At 43.9% G+C, this 17,455-nt stretch overlaps 1 protein-coding gene across 8 annotated transcripts in view; it reads right to left on the bottom strand.

The window, feature by feature from the left end:
* Nucleotides 1-12,644, bottom strand: part of DNM1L (dynamin 1 like) — a 64,918-nt gene extending 52,274 nt beyond the window's left edge. For all 8 annotated transcript variants that reach the window (XM_001086230.5, XM_001086126.5, XM_001085903.5 and 5 more), the window contains exon 1: nucleotides 12,495-12,644. In XM_001086230.5, coding sequence (XP_001086230.3) covers nucleotides 12,495-12,596 — 102 coding nt within the window. In that variant the 5' untranslated portion in view covers nucleotides 12,597-12,644. The remainder of the gene's footprint in view (nucleotides 1-12,494) is intronic.
* Between the last annotated feature and the right edge of the window lie 4,811 nt (nucleotides 12,645-17,455).

Here is a 17,455-nt window from a genome sequence, read left to right as displayed (position 1 = left end):
TGTGAGAAAATAAACTTCTGCTTTTTAAGCTACCCAGTCTGTGGCAATTTGTTATGGCAGCCCCAGCAAACTAATACAGAAGTTACAAACTCAGCTGCCCACACATGCAATGAATAAATCAATCCAGACTTTGGTCAAAATGACATCAGAATGTCAATCATACTTCAGTAAAGTGATTTTTTTAATGCCATCAGATTGTATTCTCCTGACATTTTTATATGAAAAATAAGAATATTTCTAACATCTGCCCCAAAATGGTCATTTTTCTTAAAATGTACAGCCATTTTAATCAGTAGTAATGGCTAATATTAATCAAACATTTAACATTAAATGATTTACCTCATTTAAGTCTAACAACTTTTATTAGATGGTTACTATTTAATTCTCATTTTATAGATGAGTTAGCTGCGATTTAGAAAAATTATGTAACTTGCCCAGATATACTTAGGTAACAAGTAACAGGGATGAATTATAACCCAGTAGTCTTCAACTTTCCCACTTTTGATGCAGATGTAGTAGGAAATATTTCATTGCTTATTTTACACTATAAAGAAAGAGCAGCACATATACGATGATAACTGGCAACCAGGAAAGGCAACTGGGAGCAATAGGAGCTGTGGCTAACTAGATATTAACTGACCCACCTAAAGCAGGCATTATTCAAATCCACTGGGAATACGGGTGAAGGGTTATCAGATTTTCTGATTTTTTTAAGGCAAAACCAGAAATCTGGGCCTTTCAACTAAATCCACCAATTTTTAAACATTGGCAACCAATTCATTTATTTTTAATACTGTATGTGTCAATACACACAGACTAAATGAAACACATCTGCGGGCTCCCAATGTTTTACCTCTCACCTAGATTCAGTATTATAAATGGTACTGGCTTCTTCAACAATTGGCTCTATCAGTGCTTTTTTCCCCACCTGGTGATTTAAACATCCAATGTCTAGGCTCTTCCCAGGAAGTCGAGTAGCTACAAGAGTTCTAAAGCGGCAAAAATCACAGCTAGCTTGCTCTGAAAATAGGGCTCCACTGGCACTACAAGGCCTTCAGATTTTTTTCTCCACAAACTCCCAAAGCTGATTCAGTATCCTGAATTATATTTAGGAGCTAAAGATTTGTGTGCCTGGTCTCAGTGTCATCTTTTAGTTTTAGTTTCTTCCAAATTGCACTGTATTGGGATTTTTAGTGTTTTGAATTTATATTTTTAGATGTGGCCTTTCACTGAAAAGGTTTTGTTGTATTTTCAGCTCTTCCCTAATAATCAGCATCAGTTGGGGCTGAGGAGTTAATAATGTTCATTCATACCACATTAACCAAAGCTGATTCCTTATTTAACTTCTAAGTTTTAATTTTTCATTGTGTAAGGCAGCTCTCTCAATTCTTTATTTTGACATTAATATAGTAAAGATATACTTCTCTTAATGTTTTACTTTTTATTTTGAAATAATTTTAGATTTACAGAAGGTTTCCTTAATATTTGCTTCACTTATTTAAATAAAATATTTCTAAGTGTATCCTTAGAAATGTTAATCTTATGGTACTTAAAACAGCTAAACTTGGCTGGGCGCAGTGGCTCACACCTGTAATCCCAGCACTTTGGGAGGGCGAGGCGGGCGGATCACCTGAGGTTGGGGGTTCGACACCAGACTGACTAACATGGAGAAACCCTGTCTCTACTAAAAATTTAAATTAGCCAGTCGTGGTGGCACATGCCTGTAATCCCAGCTACTTGGGAGGCTGAGACAGGAGAATCACTTGAACCCAGGAGATGGAGGCTGCGGTGAGCCGAGATCACACCATTGCACTCCTGCCCGGGCAACAAGAGCAAAACTCTGTCTCAAAAAAAATAAAAACAGCTAAACTAAAATGTTTCTTCCATATAGCTGAAACCCTCTATGTAATGACAAAATATATATGTGAAGTTCAAACCACTTCATAATTTGCAGTTAATATGTGGAGTGCTTTTTGTTTTTAAGGGACCAGGTCTCACTATGTTGGTTAGGCTGGAGTGCAGCAGCTAGTCACAGGCACAATCACAGTGAACCACAGCCCTCCACCTCCTGGGCTCAAGCAGTCTTGCCACCAGGTCTCCCAAGTAACTGGGACTACAGGCACAGGTCACCACACTTGACTTAAAATGCCGCTCTTACATGAACTTAATATCCAAAATCCAAACTTTCTAAAATACTGCAGACTTAACAGTCCTTAGGAAGGAATTTTTTCTTGGTTATAAAACTATATGTCCAGTACTTTCTGGATCACTGAAGAGTGAGAGATTCAGATATCTGACAAGGCTATGAACTTGAATAGCAGAAGTATCATCCATGAAAATCCCCACTTCTTCCATAAAAGCATGAAAAAGTAATATGAATCTACACATCCAAGAAGCTCGATGAACTCAAAGCAGGATAAACACAAAGAGATACACACATTGAGATAAATTATAATCAAACTGTTGAAAAACAAAGACAAATGTTAAAAGAAGCAAGAGAGAAGCTATGAGTCATGAACAAGGGATCCTCAATAAGAGTAACAACAGATACAACAGATTTCTCATCAGAAACCATAGGGGCCACAGCGGCTCTGCCTATGGAGTAGTCAGTCTTTTATTCCTTTACTTTAATAAACTTGTTTTCAAAAGAAAGAAAGAGAGAGAGAGAGAGAGAGAGACCATAGGAGCCAGAGGCAGTAAGATAAAGTGCTGAAAGAAAAACCCTGCCAATCAAAAATTCTAACTCAAAATGGTTAAGATGCCAATAAAACCTGAAGCAACCTATAGAGGCAACACAATCCCCATCAAAATCCCAACCATCTTATTTACAGAAATGAAGAAGCCAAATCTAAAATTCATATGTGGCCCGCACAGTGGCTCACGCCTATAATCCCAGCATTCTGGGAGGCCAAGGCAGGCAGATCACCTGAGGTTAGGAGTTTGGGACCAACCTGGCCAACATGGTTAAAACCCCATCTCTACTAAAAAAACACATATTAGCCAGGCGTGGTGGTGGGCATCTGTAATCTCAGCTACATGGGAGCCTGAGGTGGTTGGATCACTTGAACCCAGGAGGCAGAGGCTGCAAGTGAGCTGAGATTGCGCCAGTGCACTCCAGCCTGGGCACAGAGTGAGACTACCTCTCAAAATAAAATAATATAAAATAAAATTCATATGGAATGGCAAGGGACCCCAAACAATCAAAACAATTTTGAAAAAGGAAAACAATGCTGGGAAAGTTACACTTCTCAAATTTAAAATATACTCCAAAGATACAGTAATCAAAGAAAAGAACTGAGAATCCAGAAATAAACCCATATAATACATCTTTCACTGGCCAGGCACAGTGGCTCATGCCTGTAATCCCAGCACTTTGGAAGGTTAAGGTGGGTGGATCACCTGAGGTCAGGAGTTCAAGACCAGCCTGGCCAACATGGCAAAACCCCAACTCCACTAAAAAAAACACACACAAAAAAATAGCCAGGCATGGTGGCAGGCGCCTGTAGTCCCAGCTACTTAGGAGGCTACTTAGGCTATTTAGGAGGCTGAGGCAAGAGAATCACTTGGGCCCAGGAGGTAGAGGTTGCAGTGAGCCGAGACTGCGCCTCTGCACTCCAGCCTGGGTGACAAAGTGAGACCCTGTCTCAAAAAAAAAAAATCTTTGGTCAACTGATTTTCAGCAATACCAAGACTATTTAATGGAGAAAGAACAGTCTCTCCAACAAGTGGTACTGGGTCAACTGGTGAAGCATATGCAAAAAAATGAAATGAACCCCTACCTTATACCATACGAAGATGTACTCAAAATGGACCAAAAGCCTAAATATACAAGTCAAAACTATAAAATAATTAGGGAAACAAACATTAAAAAACAAAAAATAAATAAATCTTCATGGCTTTGGATTTGTCAATGCCTTAGATATGACACCAAAATCACAAGCAATAAAAGAAAAAAAAAAAGATAAATTAGCCTTAATCAAAAGTAAAACCTTTTATGTACTGAAGAACACTAACAAGGCAGTAAAAAGACAAGGCCGAGTGTGGTGGCTTATGCCTGTAATCTCAGTACTTTGGGAGGCCAAGGCGGGCGGATCACCTGAGGTCATGAGTTCAAGACCAGCCTGGCCAACATGATAAAACTCCATCTGTACTAAAAATACAAAAATTAGCCGGATGTGGTGGCACGAGCCTGTAATCCCAGTTACTCATGAGGCTGAGGCAGAGGAATCACTTGAATCCAGAAGGCAGAAGTTGCAGTGAGCCAAGATCACACTATTGCACTCCAGCCTGGGCAAAAGAGCAAAACTGTGTCTCAAAAAAAAAAAAGAAAAGAAAAGAAAAAAAACAAAACCTACAGAATGAGAGAAAATATTTGTATATTACATACTGTTAAGTGTCTAGTATCCAGAATATATAAAGAACTCTTGGCCGGGCATGGTAGCTCACACCTGTAAATCCCAGCACTTTAGGAGGCCGAGGCGGGCAGATCACAAGGTCAGGAGTTCGAGACCAGCCTGGCCAATATGGTGACACCCCCCATCTCAACTGAAACTACAGAAATTAGCCAGGCGTGGTGGTGCACGCCTGTAGTCCCAGCAACTCGGGAGGCTAAGACAGAAGAATCGCTTAAACCCGGGAGGCAGAGGTTGCAATGAGCTGAGATGGCGCCACTGCACTCCAGCCTGGGCAACAGAGAGAGACTCCATCTCAAAAATAAAAAAAAAAGAACTTTTACAATTCAACAATAAGACAACCCCAACAAGCACACAAAAAGATGTTCAACACCATTAGTTATTAGGGAAAAATACAAAGCAAAACTACAATGAAATACCACTTTACACCCATTAGTATGACTGTAATCAACAACAGATAATAACAAATGTTGACAAAGATACAGAAAAACTGCACCCCTCATACATTGCTGGTGGGAATTTTAAAATGGGGTAGCTGCTGTGGAAAACAGTTTGGTGGTTGCTCAAAAAGTTAAACAAAATTACCTTAGAACTCAGCAATTTTACTCCTAGGTATATACCAAAATAACTGATAACAGGTACTCAAATACTTGTACACCAATGTTCATAGCAGCACTATTCACAACAGCCAAAAGGTAGAAACAACCCAACTGCTCATCAATAGATAATTGAATAAACCAAACGTGGTTTATACATATAATAGAGTATTACTCAGCCATTAAATGGAAAAGAAAGAAGAGGGAGAGACAGCTCAATAGTACAGTTTTCTTTTGTGATGAAATTGTTTTGGACCTAGACAGACATGTCATTATGAACGCACTAAATGCCACAGAATTATACATTTTATAAACGGGCTAATTTTGGCCGGGCACAGTGGCTCACACCTATAATCCCAGCACTTTGGGAGGCCGAGGCAGGTGGATCACCTGAGGTGGGGAGTTTGAGACCAGCCTGACCAACATGGAGATACCCTGTCTCTACTAAAAATACAAAATTAGCCAGACGTGGCACATGCCTGTAATCCCAGCTACTTGGGAGGCTGAGGCAGGAGAATCACATGAACCCGGGAGGCAGAGGTTGCAGTGACCCAAGATCGTGCCATTGCACTCCAGCCTGGGCAACTCCGTCTCAAAAAAAAAGAAAAGAAAAAGGGCTAATTTTATATTCCGCAAATTTCACCTCCATTTTGTTAAGCTAAAAAAAAAAAAAGCAGCAGCTCATAATCTATACAAAAAAAAGGGAAAAACACATTTATCGAAAAACACAAGAAAACAATGCATCAGAAGGAATTAAACTACAGTCAATAAATGCTAACATGTAGAAAGCAGTGCTCATGGAGAAAAACAAAAAGAGAGAGACATCAAACTATGAAAGAGTTGGCCAAAAGAGAAGGAAATGGCATAGGGGTCCAAAAATGCTGTTTTTCAAATAAAGAATTGCAGAATGATTTAGCGCTTAAAAAAAAAAAAAAAAAAAAAAAGACAGTAACAGTGTTGGCCGGGCGCGGTGGTTCACGCCTGTAATCCCAGCACTTTGGGAGGCCGAGGTGGCTGGATCACGAGGTCAGGAGATCGAGACCATCCTGGCCAACACGGTGAAACCAGGTCTCTACCAAAAAAATACCAAAAAAATTAGCCGGGCGCGGTGGCGGTCGCCTGTAGTCCCAGCTACTTGGGAGGCTGACGCAAGAGAATGGCGTGAATCCGGGAGGCGGAGCTTGCAGTGAGCCGAGATAGCGCCACTGCACTCCAGCCTGGGCGACAGAGAGAGACTCCATCTCAAAAAAATAATAATAATAATAATAATAAAATAAAACTGTTGAGAAGGGCGTGCAGAAACCGGAACCCCAAAGGGGGTGTGAAATGGTGCAGTCACAGCCGGACACGGCAGCTCACACCTGTAATCCCAGCACTTTGGGAGGCTGAGGTGGGTGGATCATTTGAGGTCAGGGATTTGAGACCAGCCTGAGCAACATGACAAAACCCCGTCTCTAACTAAAAATATAAAAAGTAGCCAGGCAGTAGTGGCGCGCACCTGTAATCCTGGCTACTCGGGACGCTGAAGCAGGAGAACGGCTTGAGCCTGGGAGGTAGAGGCTGAGGTAAGCCAAGATCGCTCCACTATACTCCAGTCTGGGGGAGAGAGTAAGACCCTGACTCAAAAAAAAAAAAAGGTGCACCCACTATGGAAAACAGTTTGGCAGTTTTTCAGAAAGTTAAACATAAGAATTATCATATGACCCAGCAAGTCTACTTAGGTATATACTCAAGAGAATTAAAAACACACATTCACACAACTTGTAAATGAATGTTCACAGCAGTATTATTCAAAATAGCCAAAAAATAGAAACAATCCAAAAATCCATCAATTGATGAACTGATAAACTGTGCTGTATCTATACAATGGAATATTTATTATTCTGCCATGCTACATAATGGATAAACCTACAAAACATTATGTTGAGTGGCTCATGCCTATAATCCCAGCACTTTAGGAGGCCGAGGCAGGCAGATCACTTGAGGTCAGGAGTTCAAGATCAGCCTGGCCAACATGGCAAAACCCCGTCTCTACTAAAAATACAAAAAAAGTAGCTGGGTGTGGAGGCCACGCCTGTAATCTGGGCTGAGGCAAAAGAATCACTTGAACCCGGGAGGTGGAGGTTGCAGTAAGCTGAGGTCATGCCATTGCACTCCAGCCTGAGCAACAGAGCAAAACTCCATCTCAAAAAAAAAAAAAATATTATGTTGAGCAACAGATGCCTGGCACAAAAGATCAAATCACATATTATAGGATTCCACTAATGTGAAATATCCCAAATAGGCAAATCCACAGAGACAGAAAGTAGATTAGTGGTTGCCAGTGATTCCTGCTTTTTCTAGTATCATGCACTTTAAAATCCAATGATTCACTAATATATTTTTCAAATTAGGATCTAGGAACCATCTGTATCAGAGTTACCGATGGTCCCTCACCCACATCGGGCTTATAAAATCAAAACCTGTCAGAAGTTAGGGGAGGACAAAATGGGGGTGACTGCTTAGGGGCAGGAATTTTCTTTTTCAGGTAATGAAAATATTCTGGAATTACACTATGGTGGTACAACTTTGTGAACGTACTAAACACTGCTGAGTTGTGTATACTTTATAATAGTGAATTTTGTGTTATACGAATATTTCAGTATTTTTAATGTTAATTTTTTAAAAGTTGATTTGGAAATTAGTAATTAAAATCCAAATTATTGGCTGGGCATGGTGGCTCATACCTGTTATCCCAGCACTTTGGGAGGCTGAGGCAGGCAGATTATTTGAGGTCAGGAGTTTGAGACCAGTCTGGCCAACATGGTAAAACCCTGTCTCTAATAAAAATACAAAAATTGGGCCAAGTGCAGTGGTTCACGTCTGTAATCCCAGCACTTTGGGAGGCTGAGGCGGGTGGATCATGAGGTCAGGAGTTCGAGACCAGCCTGATCAACATGGTGAAACCCAGTCTCTACTAAAAGCACAAAAATTAGCCAGGCGTGGTGGCCTGCGCCTGTAATCCCAGCTACTCAGGAGGCTGAGGCAGGAGAATCGCTTGAACCCAGGAGGCGGAGGCTGCAGTGAGCCAAGATCGCGCCACTGCACTCCAGCCTGGGCGACAAGCGGAACTCCATCTCTAAAAAAATAAATAACCGGGCGCGGTGGCTCACACCTGTAATCTCAGCACTTTGGGAGGCCGAGACGGGCGGATCACGAGGTCAGGAGATCGAGACCAGCCTGGCTAACACGGTGAAACCCCGTCTCTACTAAAAGACAAAAAAATTAGCCAGGCGTGGTGGTGGGCGCCTGTAGTCCCAGCTACTGGGAGGCTGAGGCAGGAGAATGGCGTGAACCCGGGAGGCGGAGCTTGCGGCGGTGAGCTGAGATCTCACCACTGCACTCCAGCCTGGGAGACAGAGCAAGACTCCCCCTCAAAAACAAGTAAAATAAAATAAAATAAAATCCAAATTATTTTTAGGCTGGGTGCAGTGGCTCACACCTATAATCCCAGCACTTTGGGAGGCCAAGGCAAGAGGATCATTTGAGCCCAGGAGTTTGAAACCAGCCTTGGTAACATAGTAAGGCAGCGATTTTAAATTTTTTTTAAAAAATTAGCCAGGCATAATGGTGCATGCCTGTAATCCCAGCTACTCAGGAGGCTGAGGCAAGAGGACTGCTTGCACCCAGGAATTTGAGGTTACAGTGAGCTATGGATTATGCCAGTGCACTCTAGCGTGGGTGAAAGAGCCAGACCCTCAAAAAATAAAAATAAAAATCCAAATTGTTTTTCCTTTTACATTTGTCTGAATTACTGAAGATGGAATGCCGAAATCACTGAAATAAAAGGAAAAGCATAAAGTACATTACTAGGAACACTAAGCCAGAGTCTCAGGTTAATGTCATCTGTATTCAGATACCTATATTGAGTGGTAGTTTAGATTACATACCTGGATGGCTCCCCTTTCCAATTCTTAATTTAAGAAATAGGATTACATTTCCCAAGTTGAGTCACAAAAGTTGTTTTAAGTCTTATCTCCTCTACCTGCAAAGCACACCATGGTCTAAAAGTATCATCAGCCTTCTCTCTCTCCCCACTATGTCTGTTCATTTCACAGATGGTCCCTACTAGCAAAAAAGAAAAACAATTTATTTAGCTAACACATAAAACATGTGAATGATTGATAGCTGTAAACATGAGTCCCTCACCTCCACTCCTCCAAGTCCCTAGCCCCCAAATGAGTGTTACTTGGGCATTTCATAAAAACAAAGTTTAAAACATTTAGAAGTCAGCAATGTTTGCCTGGGAAGTGATATATGGAGCAAGAATGCCACCAAAGTCAGCATAGTACTGGATGGTAGTATGCCATAGATTCAACTTCCCCTAATTTTCCTGCTTTTTCCAGTATCATGCATTTTAAAATCCAATGATTCACTATGTTTTTCAAATTAAGATCTAGGAACCATCTGTATCAGAATCACCTATGGTCCCTCACCCACCTCAGGCTTATTATCAAAATCTCTGGGGATAGGATCCAGGAAACTTATTTTCAAAGTGATTCTTTGGCCAGGCGCGGTGGCTCACACCTGTAATCCCAGCACTTTGGGAGGCTGAGGCGGGTGGACCACCTGAGGTCGGGAGTTTGAGACCAGCCTGACCAACAATGAGAAACTCCATCTCTACTAAAAATACAAAATTAGCTGGGCATGGTGGCGCATGCCTGTAATCCCAGCTACGGGAGAGTCTGAGGCAGGAGAATCGCTTGCAGCCAGGAGGCAGAGGTTGCAGTGATCCGAGATCATGCCATTGCACTCCAGCCCAGGCAACAAAAGCGAAACTCCATCTCAAAAAAAAAACAAAAACAAAAACCTAAACCCAAACCCAAAGTGATTCTTAATAAACACTCAAGTCTGAGAATCACTATTCCAAAAAGTTCAACAAGATAGAAACTGAAGCCATTTAAGGTATGGATAATATGTAGGATAGACACTACACTTGTAGTTGTTTTTTAATTTTTTTTAAGACACAGGGTCTCACTCTGTCGCCCAGGCTGGAGTGCCATCGCAGAATCATAGCTCACTGCAGCCTCAAACTCCTGGACTCAGGAAGTCTTCCCAAGTAGCTGGGACTACTGGCACACGCCACACACCATAGTACTTGGCGAATTTAAACCTGTATTCTGAAGACATGATTACTGACGATAGGTTTACTAGGCAGAACTAAGTACAAAACACTTATATGTCTGGAATTCACTCACTACAACTAATCCATTAAATATAAATGTGAGGTATATATATGTTACATAATAGCAAAGAGTAAAAATGGCAGACATCACAAAGTAATGGTGTACTAGTATCCAAACCAAGATATTCTTGTTTCCCCAACACACTACAAAAAAGGCGGTGGGGGGAGGAAATAGTTTCTATTCTCTCTCTCTCTCTCTCTTTCTGCTGGGGTGCAGTGATATGCACTCCTGCACACACCTCAGCCTCAACCTCCCAGGCTCAGGTGATCCTCCCACCTCAGCCAGCTGAGTTGCTGGGACTACAGGTTCGCGCCACCACACCCAGCTAATTTTTGTATTTTTTGTAGAGATGGAGTTGCCCCACGTTGCCCAGACTGGTCTTGAACTCCTGGACTCAAGTGATCTGCCTACCTTGGATAATTTCTATTCTGTATTTCTTCTGGACTTGAGTAAAAGACTGATTATCAGTTAATAAGAACTTAGATGGAGATAACCCTCATTAAATCAAGCAGAAAAACTGACCTCTTGAGAAATGTCAAACATCAACATGCAGATACAGCATATGACTGTCAGTACTAGGATGGTTTCTGCACGTTAATGGCTTCCAGAAGGATGGGATCTTTACTTTTCTCTCCTGCCAGTCTGTATTTTGCCAACAGGTTTACTAACCAAAATAAACTCTATTTTGTGTAAAAAGAAAAAAAGTATTGATTTTAAACTATGCTGACACACTATATCCCTAATTCTTTTACTTCTTCATGCTGAAAAAGCACTGAGAATCTCTTTTAAAGGTATATGGAAAGTTTCTAGTGTGCAGCTAGGAGACACTTCTGAATCACTGACTATCAAAGACTCAATTTATATTATCTCTAATTCTTTTTACAAAAACTGGTTTTTGATGATAAAAGTACCAGTGTTTTAAAACATTATGTGGTTAGAGTGAGCAATATTTATTCAAAATATTTAGAGCACTTACTACATGTCCCTGACTGAACAAAATTATATTCAATAAAAAATATTCCTTGTAACTTATGTTTGATGCTTCTGAGTCTCCAAACATTACAAATATTAAGTGTTACAAATACTAGAATATGTAGGCAAGATTGAGCAGAATCTTTCCCAATCCTATCGCAGACCAAGGAAATGTGTTTCTAAAACAATTTCTATTGCTTCAACTATTTAAAAGCCAAGCAAACAAACAAACGAGTACAGGATGTCTATAGTTTCCAGTGTCTGCATAGCCACTAATACTTTGAACATTAAGTTCCTTCTCATAATATTTATACCCTATACTATGTACCTCATGGAAAATGATGGGGAAACCGTCACCTTCTCAATAGAAAACATACTATTAAGAAATGAAGGCACTTAAAATCAGTATACTAATTTCTAAAATCCGTTTCTCTGAACTCTAATCGAAGTCCTATGATTCCTAGATCAATAAAAGCAGCAGACAGAGAAAAGGAAATTTATACTCCTTCTCTGTCACTCTAGAAATAACATTTATTTCCTCAACATTTCTCCATTTAAAAAAAAAATGAGTTAGCTATGAGAAGACCGGAGAAACTGATGCCCAATTTAGGGCACGATCACAAAACTGTGGAAGACAAAAACCACAGCCTACGCAGAAAAATGGGACATTCCTTCCCAACACCCGCAGAACTCTAGATACACGTTTTGTTTTGTTTTTTAAATGCTTATTCGGCGTTCTCGAGACCTGGTGGAATTACACTGCAGGAAAACACTGGCGCTCACGCACGGTAGCGTCTCTCAGCCTCAACAGCGCGATTCCAAAACTAACTCTGCAGTCCCTGGGCAAGGCAGGGAGAATAAAACACCCGTCGAACGAAAGCCAACCGAGATGGGAACAGCCAATCCACCGAGCCCAGCGCGGCCCCGAGTGCCCCGCGCGTCCCCCAGGTGCCCTTGGAGGCAGCGGCAAGCGGACGAGGCCGCGCCCGGTCCCAGCGGACTTTAGTTCCGCCCGCCGGCCCATCCTTCCCTCTCCTGCCCCCGGGACCCGCCGGGCCATCCAGGCCCGCCGCGCCGGCTCCGCCCCTGGCCGGGCCCCGGATTCTCCGCCTCGATGCAACGCTGCCCCGGGCGGGCGGGTGCTGTAGAGCCCGGAGAGCCCTGGGGCCCCCAGCAAGGCCCTCCTCCCACAGGCCGCAAAGGCTGGCGCGGGAGTGGGCACTGCCGCAGCACCGACCAGGCCTGTGGCCGGGGGTCTGGCCCGAGCGAACGCCGCCTGCTGCTCTCACCTGCGTTCCCACTACGACGATTTGAGGCAGCTGGATGATGTCGGCGCCCACCGTGTTGAAGACGTCCTGGAGCTTGTTAATAACAGGAATTAGCGCCTCCATGACTCTGAAAACACGGGGCCCCAGTGCCCGCCGGCCGCGGCAATGAATGGGGCCGGGGCCCAGAGTTCGCCTCCTTCCTCCTTTCCTCCTCCCTCTCCTCGGAAGCCGGCACCCATTGGACCGGGCCCGCCGGCTACCTGCCCCCTCCCGGCAGGCCATGCGCTGCAAGGGAGGTGGAGAGGAGCAAGGCCTGCTGGGAGTTGTAGTTCTGGCGAGGAGGAACGCTAATGCCCACGGCTTCCAGGAGGCTGCGCGGGCACCGGCGGGCCCTTGCCTGGGGCTGGGATGCTGCGCGGGCTCTGGTCAAAGGCTAGGAGCGGGCGGGGAGCGCAGGAGGAAAACCATATATTTATGCCTGTCCTCAAGGCACGATGGATGTGACAGTACCGGGTGTGAATATGTGTTAAGCACAATGATGTGTGTCAATTATCCAATGTCACTTCCTTATGAAGACACTTTCTCTGGAAGAACGGGTTGGAAAGGCTTAAAGAAGAGCTTATGGCCGCAGACAACCAAACGGGGTGCAAAAAAATCTGTACGCTGATACTAGAATGTGTGGGGTGTTACTTTGCAAAAATAAAAAAACTAGCCCGGGTTAGAATACGCGGGTTCTCCAGGGGTTTCGTGAAAAAAAAAAAAAAAAAAAAAAAAAAAAAAGCAAACAGGCCAGGCGCGGTGGCTCACGCCTGCAATCCCAGCACCTTGGGAGGCGGAGGCGGGTGGATCACGAGGTCAGGAGATCGAGACCACGGTGAAACCCCCTCTCGACTAAAAATACAAAAAATTAGCCGGGCGTGGTGGCGGGCGCCTGTAGTCCCAGCTACTCGGGAGGCTGAGGAAGGAGAATGGCGTGAACCCGGGAGGCGGAGCTTGTAGTGAGCAGAGATCGCGCCACTGCACTCCAGCCTAGGCGACAGAGCGAGACTCCGTCTCAAAACAACAAACAAACAAAAAAAACGACCGAGCGCGGTGTAATCCCAGCACTTTAAGAAGCGGAAGCAGGAGGATCGCTTGAGCCAGGAGTTCGAGACCAGCCTGGTCAACAGAGTGAGACCTCATCTCTACAAAAAGACAAAAAAAAAAAAAGCAGGAGTCCGAGCAGCGTGGGGGCGGTGTTCACGAAAAAAAATATTAAGAGTATTGGAGTTGGCCGGGCGCGGTGGCTCAAGCCTGTAATCCCAGCACTTTGGGAGGCCGAGACGGGCGGATCACGAGGTCAGGAGATCGAGACCATCCTGGCTAACATGGTGAAACCCCGTCTCTACTAAAAATACAAAAAACTAGCCGGGCGAAGTGGCGAGCGCCTGTAGTCCCAGCTACTCGGGAGGCTGAGGCAGGAGAATGGTGTAAACCCGGGAGGCGGAGCTTGCAGTGAGCTGAGATCCGGCCACTGCACTCCAGCCCAGGCGACAGAGCGAGACTCCGTCTCAAAAAAAAAAAAAAAAGAGTATTGGAGTTTTACAGGGGAAGCTAGGCATTTATTATCGATATTATGTATGAACCTTTATTTGTAGACATCTGATAACTGCCTTGCTCGCTCTTTGCTCATACTTTTTTTTTTTTTTTTTTTTTTTTGAGACAGAGTCTGACTCTGTTGCCCAGGCTGGAATGCAGTGGCGCAATCTCGGCTCACTGTAGCCTCCTCCTCCTGGCTTGAAGCGATTCTCCTGCCTCAGCCTCCTGAGTAGCTGGTATTACAGGCACTTGCCACCACGCTGGGAAAATTGTTGTATTTTTAGTAGAGACGGGTGGGGGGCGGGGTTTCACCATGTTAGCTCCAGGCTGGTCTCGAACTTCTGACCTCAAGCGATCCACCCGTCTTGGCCTCCCAGAGGATCACAGGCCTAAGCCACCATGCCCAGCCCATACTGTTATATTTATAAATGTTGTTTTTCTTTTTAGGCAGATAGTATCCCTCCCTCCTCTACTCCAAACCTCCAAAGATTTCCTATCTCAAAGTAAAAAGGTGACATTTGAGTAAAGAATTAAAGCAGGTGAGGAGAGGCCGGGGGCAGTGGCTCATGCCTGTAATCCCAGCACTTAGGGAGGCCGAGGCGGGCGGATCACTTGAGGTCAGGAGTTCAAGACCAGCCTGGCCAACATGGTGAAACTCCATCTCTATAAAAATACAAAAATTAGCCAGGTGTGGGGGCACAGGCCTGTAATCCCAGCTACTCAGGAGGCTGAAGCAGCAGAATCGCTTGAGCCCACGAGGCAGAGGTTGCAGTGAGCCGAGATCCTGCCATTGCACTCCAGCCTGGGCAACAGAGCAATACTCCATCTTTAAATAAATAAATAAATAAATAAATAAATAAATAAATAAATAAAGCAGGTGAGGAGAAAGCCCCCCTCCCCACCTACTTTATTTTTCTCCATTGCACTTATCTCCTTCTAACATACTGCATATTGAACTTGTGTACTATCTTTATCCCCTTGCTAGATTATCAGCTCCTAGAAGACAGGGATTTTTGACTCTTTAAATCATGATGCATCCCAGTCCTTAGAAAGTGACAAACAAGACAGTCATCATCTCAGTCTCCTGAGTTTACAGTCTAACACAGGAGACAGGTGATGACACCATTATAACTGGGTAAGGTACTATGACTGGTTGTGTTATGGAAAGCATAAGAAGAGGCCAGATGCCGTGACTCACGTCTGTGATCCCAGCACTTTGGGAGGCTGGGATGGGCAGATCACTTGAGGTCAGGAGTTCAAGGCTAGTCTGGGCAACATGGCAAAACCCAGTCTCTACAAAAAATACAAAAAAAATTAGCTTGCCTGTCATGGTGGTGCACGCCTGTGGTCCCAACTACTTTGGAGGCTGCGGTAGGAGGATCACTTAAGCCTGGGAGGTGGGGACTGCAGTGAACTGTGATCATACCACCGCACTCCAGCCTAGGTGACAGAGTGAGCCCTGTCTCAAAAAGAAAAGAAAAGAAAAGAAAAGAAAGAAAAAGAAAAACAAAAGAAAAGAAAAAGAAAACATAAGAAGAGCACTTTTTCCAGTCAGAGCGGGAGGATAGAGGTTCGAGAAAGACTTCCTAGAGGTTACTAAATTTAACCTCCGTGAGGACAAGGACCACCAGCGGTAGTGGAAGTTGTGCACTACGCAACTCCAGTGGGTGCTATTCACCTGCTTAGCTGTACACAATTGCTGCGGGGAACACGCTTGATTTGTTCAGCAGGACAAATGGCAGGTGCCTAATAAATATTTGTGAACAAACGGACGAAATAAGCTAAGACCTAAAGATCCAATAGTGGTGTTTTGGCATCTTGACAGATTTTGTGAATATCTTCTGTTTGATTATTTTCAAAAAAAAAAAAAAATTGCAGAGATAAAATAAGACAAAAATTTCAGAACTCCAAAAAACAGTTTTATTCCAAGTCTCTTGACTTTCTACCAAATATAATATTGCATAATAGTCAGATATTACCCACTTTGCTTCTCACTCCTCTGTTGATGGAGCTTTCGTTTTCTTCTAAAGAAAAGAGAAGGCGGCTGGGCGCGGTGGCTCAAGCCTGTAATCCCAGCACTTTGGGAGGCCGAGACGGGCGGATCACGAGGTCAGGAGATCGAGACCATCCTGGCTAACACGGTGAAACCCCGTCTCTACTAAAAATTACAAAAAACTAGCCGGGTGAGGTGGCGGGTGCCTGTAGTCCCAGCTACCCGGGAGGCTGAGGCAGGAGAATGGCGTGAACCCGGGAGGCGGAGCTTGCAGTGAGCCGAGATCTGGCCACTGCACTCCAGCCTGGGTGACAGAGCATGGCTCATGCCTGTAATCCCGGCACTTTGGGAGGCCAAAGCGGGCGGATAACGTAAGGTCGGGAGTTTGAGACCAGTCTGACCAACATGGAGAAACCCCGTCTCTACTAAAAATACAAAAATTAGCCGGGCATGGTGGTGCATGCCTGTAATCCCAACTACTCAGGAGGCTGAGGCAGGAGAATTGCTTGAACCCAGGAGGCAGAGGTTGCAGTGAGCCAAGATCATGTCATTACGCTCCAGCCTGGGCAACAAGAGCGAGACTCAGTCTCAAACAAAAAAAAAAAAAAAGGAAAAGAAAAAGGAAAGAGAAAATTGTGAGCAGTCTCTACTCTTCCTAACAAGAAAAGACAGACAAAAAAGTATGAAGCAGGCTCATGGTAAAGCTTCATGGGCATACTCAGTAACTGCTTTAAAGGACTGAGGTGCCCTGGAGCAAAACTGATAGAACTACAACTGTGGCAACAATGGATGCAGTCTTTTCCTATTTGCTAATGACAAAATTAGAAAAGCAAACTTACATATATTCCAAAAAGTAAAATATAATGGATGCTGCATGCCATTATATGTTTTCATTTAAATTATAAATTACCTCTTAGGATGGAACATCCAGAGTCTTTTATAAACATGCATCTTTTTCTAGAAGGAAAAATGATCATGTGACCAGTGCTCAAAAGTCTTCCTATCACTAACACCACCAATCAGTCTTAAGTAGGATTGTCCAGTAGCTGTCTAGACTCTAGAACATTGAGTTAATCTGGCACAGAAGAAAAGAAACAGGAAATGATAAAGACTTGAAAGTGGCTCCAATTTGGTAACTTAAAAATAACATAAGGTAGGATTTTTACACTGTGCACAGTATGTTTCACCAGAAGGAAAAGAAAAACTGATTTGGGGCCAGGCGTGGTGGCTCACTCCTGTAATCCCAGCACTTTGGGAGGCCAAGGTGGTGGATCACTTGAGGTCAGGAGTTCAAGACCAGCCTGGCCAACACAGCGAAACCCCATCTCTACCAAAAATACAAAAATTAGCTGGGCGTGGTGGCGTGTGTCTGTAGTCCCAGCTACTCGGAAGGCCGAGGCAGGAGAATCGC

The sequence above is a fragment of the Macaca mulatta genome, chromosome 11 (genome assembly GCF_049350105.2).
Source record: "Macaca mulatta isolate MMU2019108-1 chromosome 11, T2T-MMU8v2.0, whole genome shotgun sequence".
In the NCBI taxonomy this organism is placed as follows: Eukaryota; Metazoa; Chordata; class Mammalia; order Primates; family Cercopithecidae; genus Macaca; species Macaca mulatta.
Note: the sequence above shows the minus strand (reverse complement) of the source record. Positions and strands in the feature narration are given on the sequence as shown.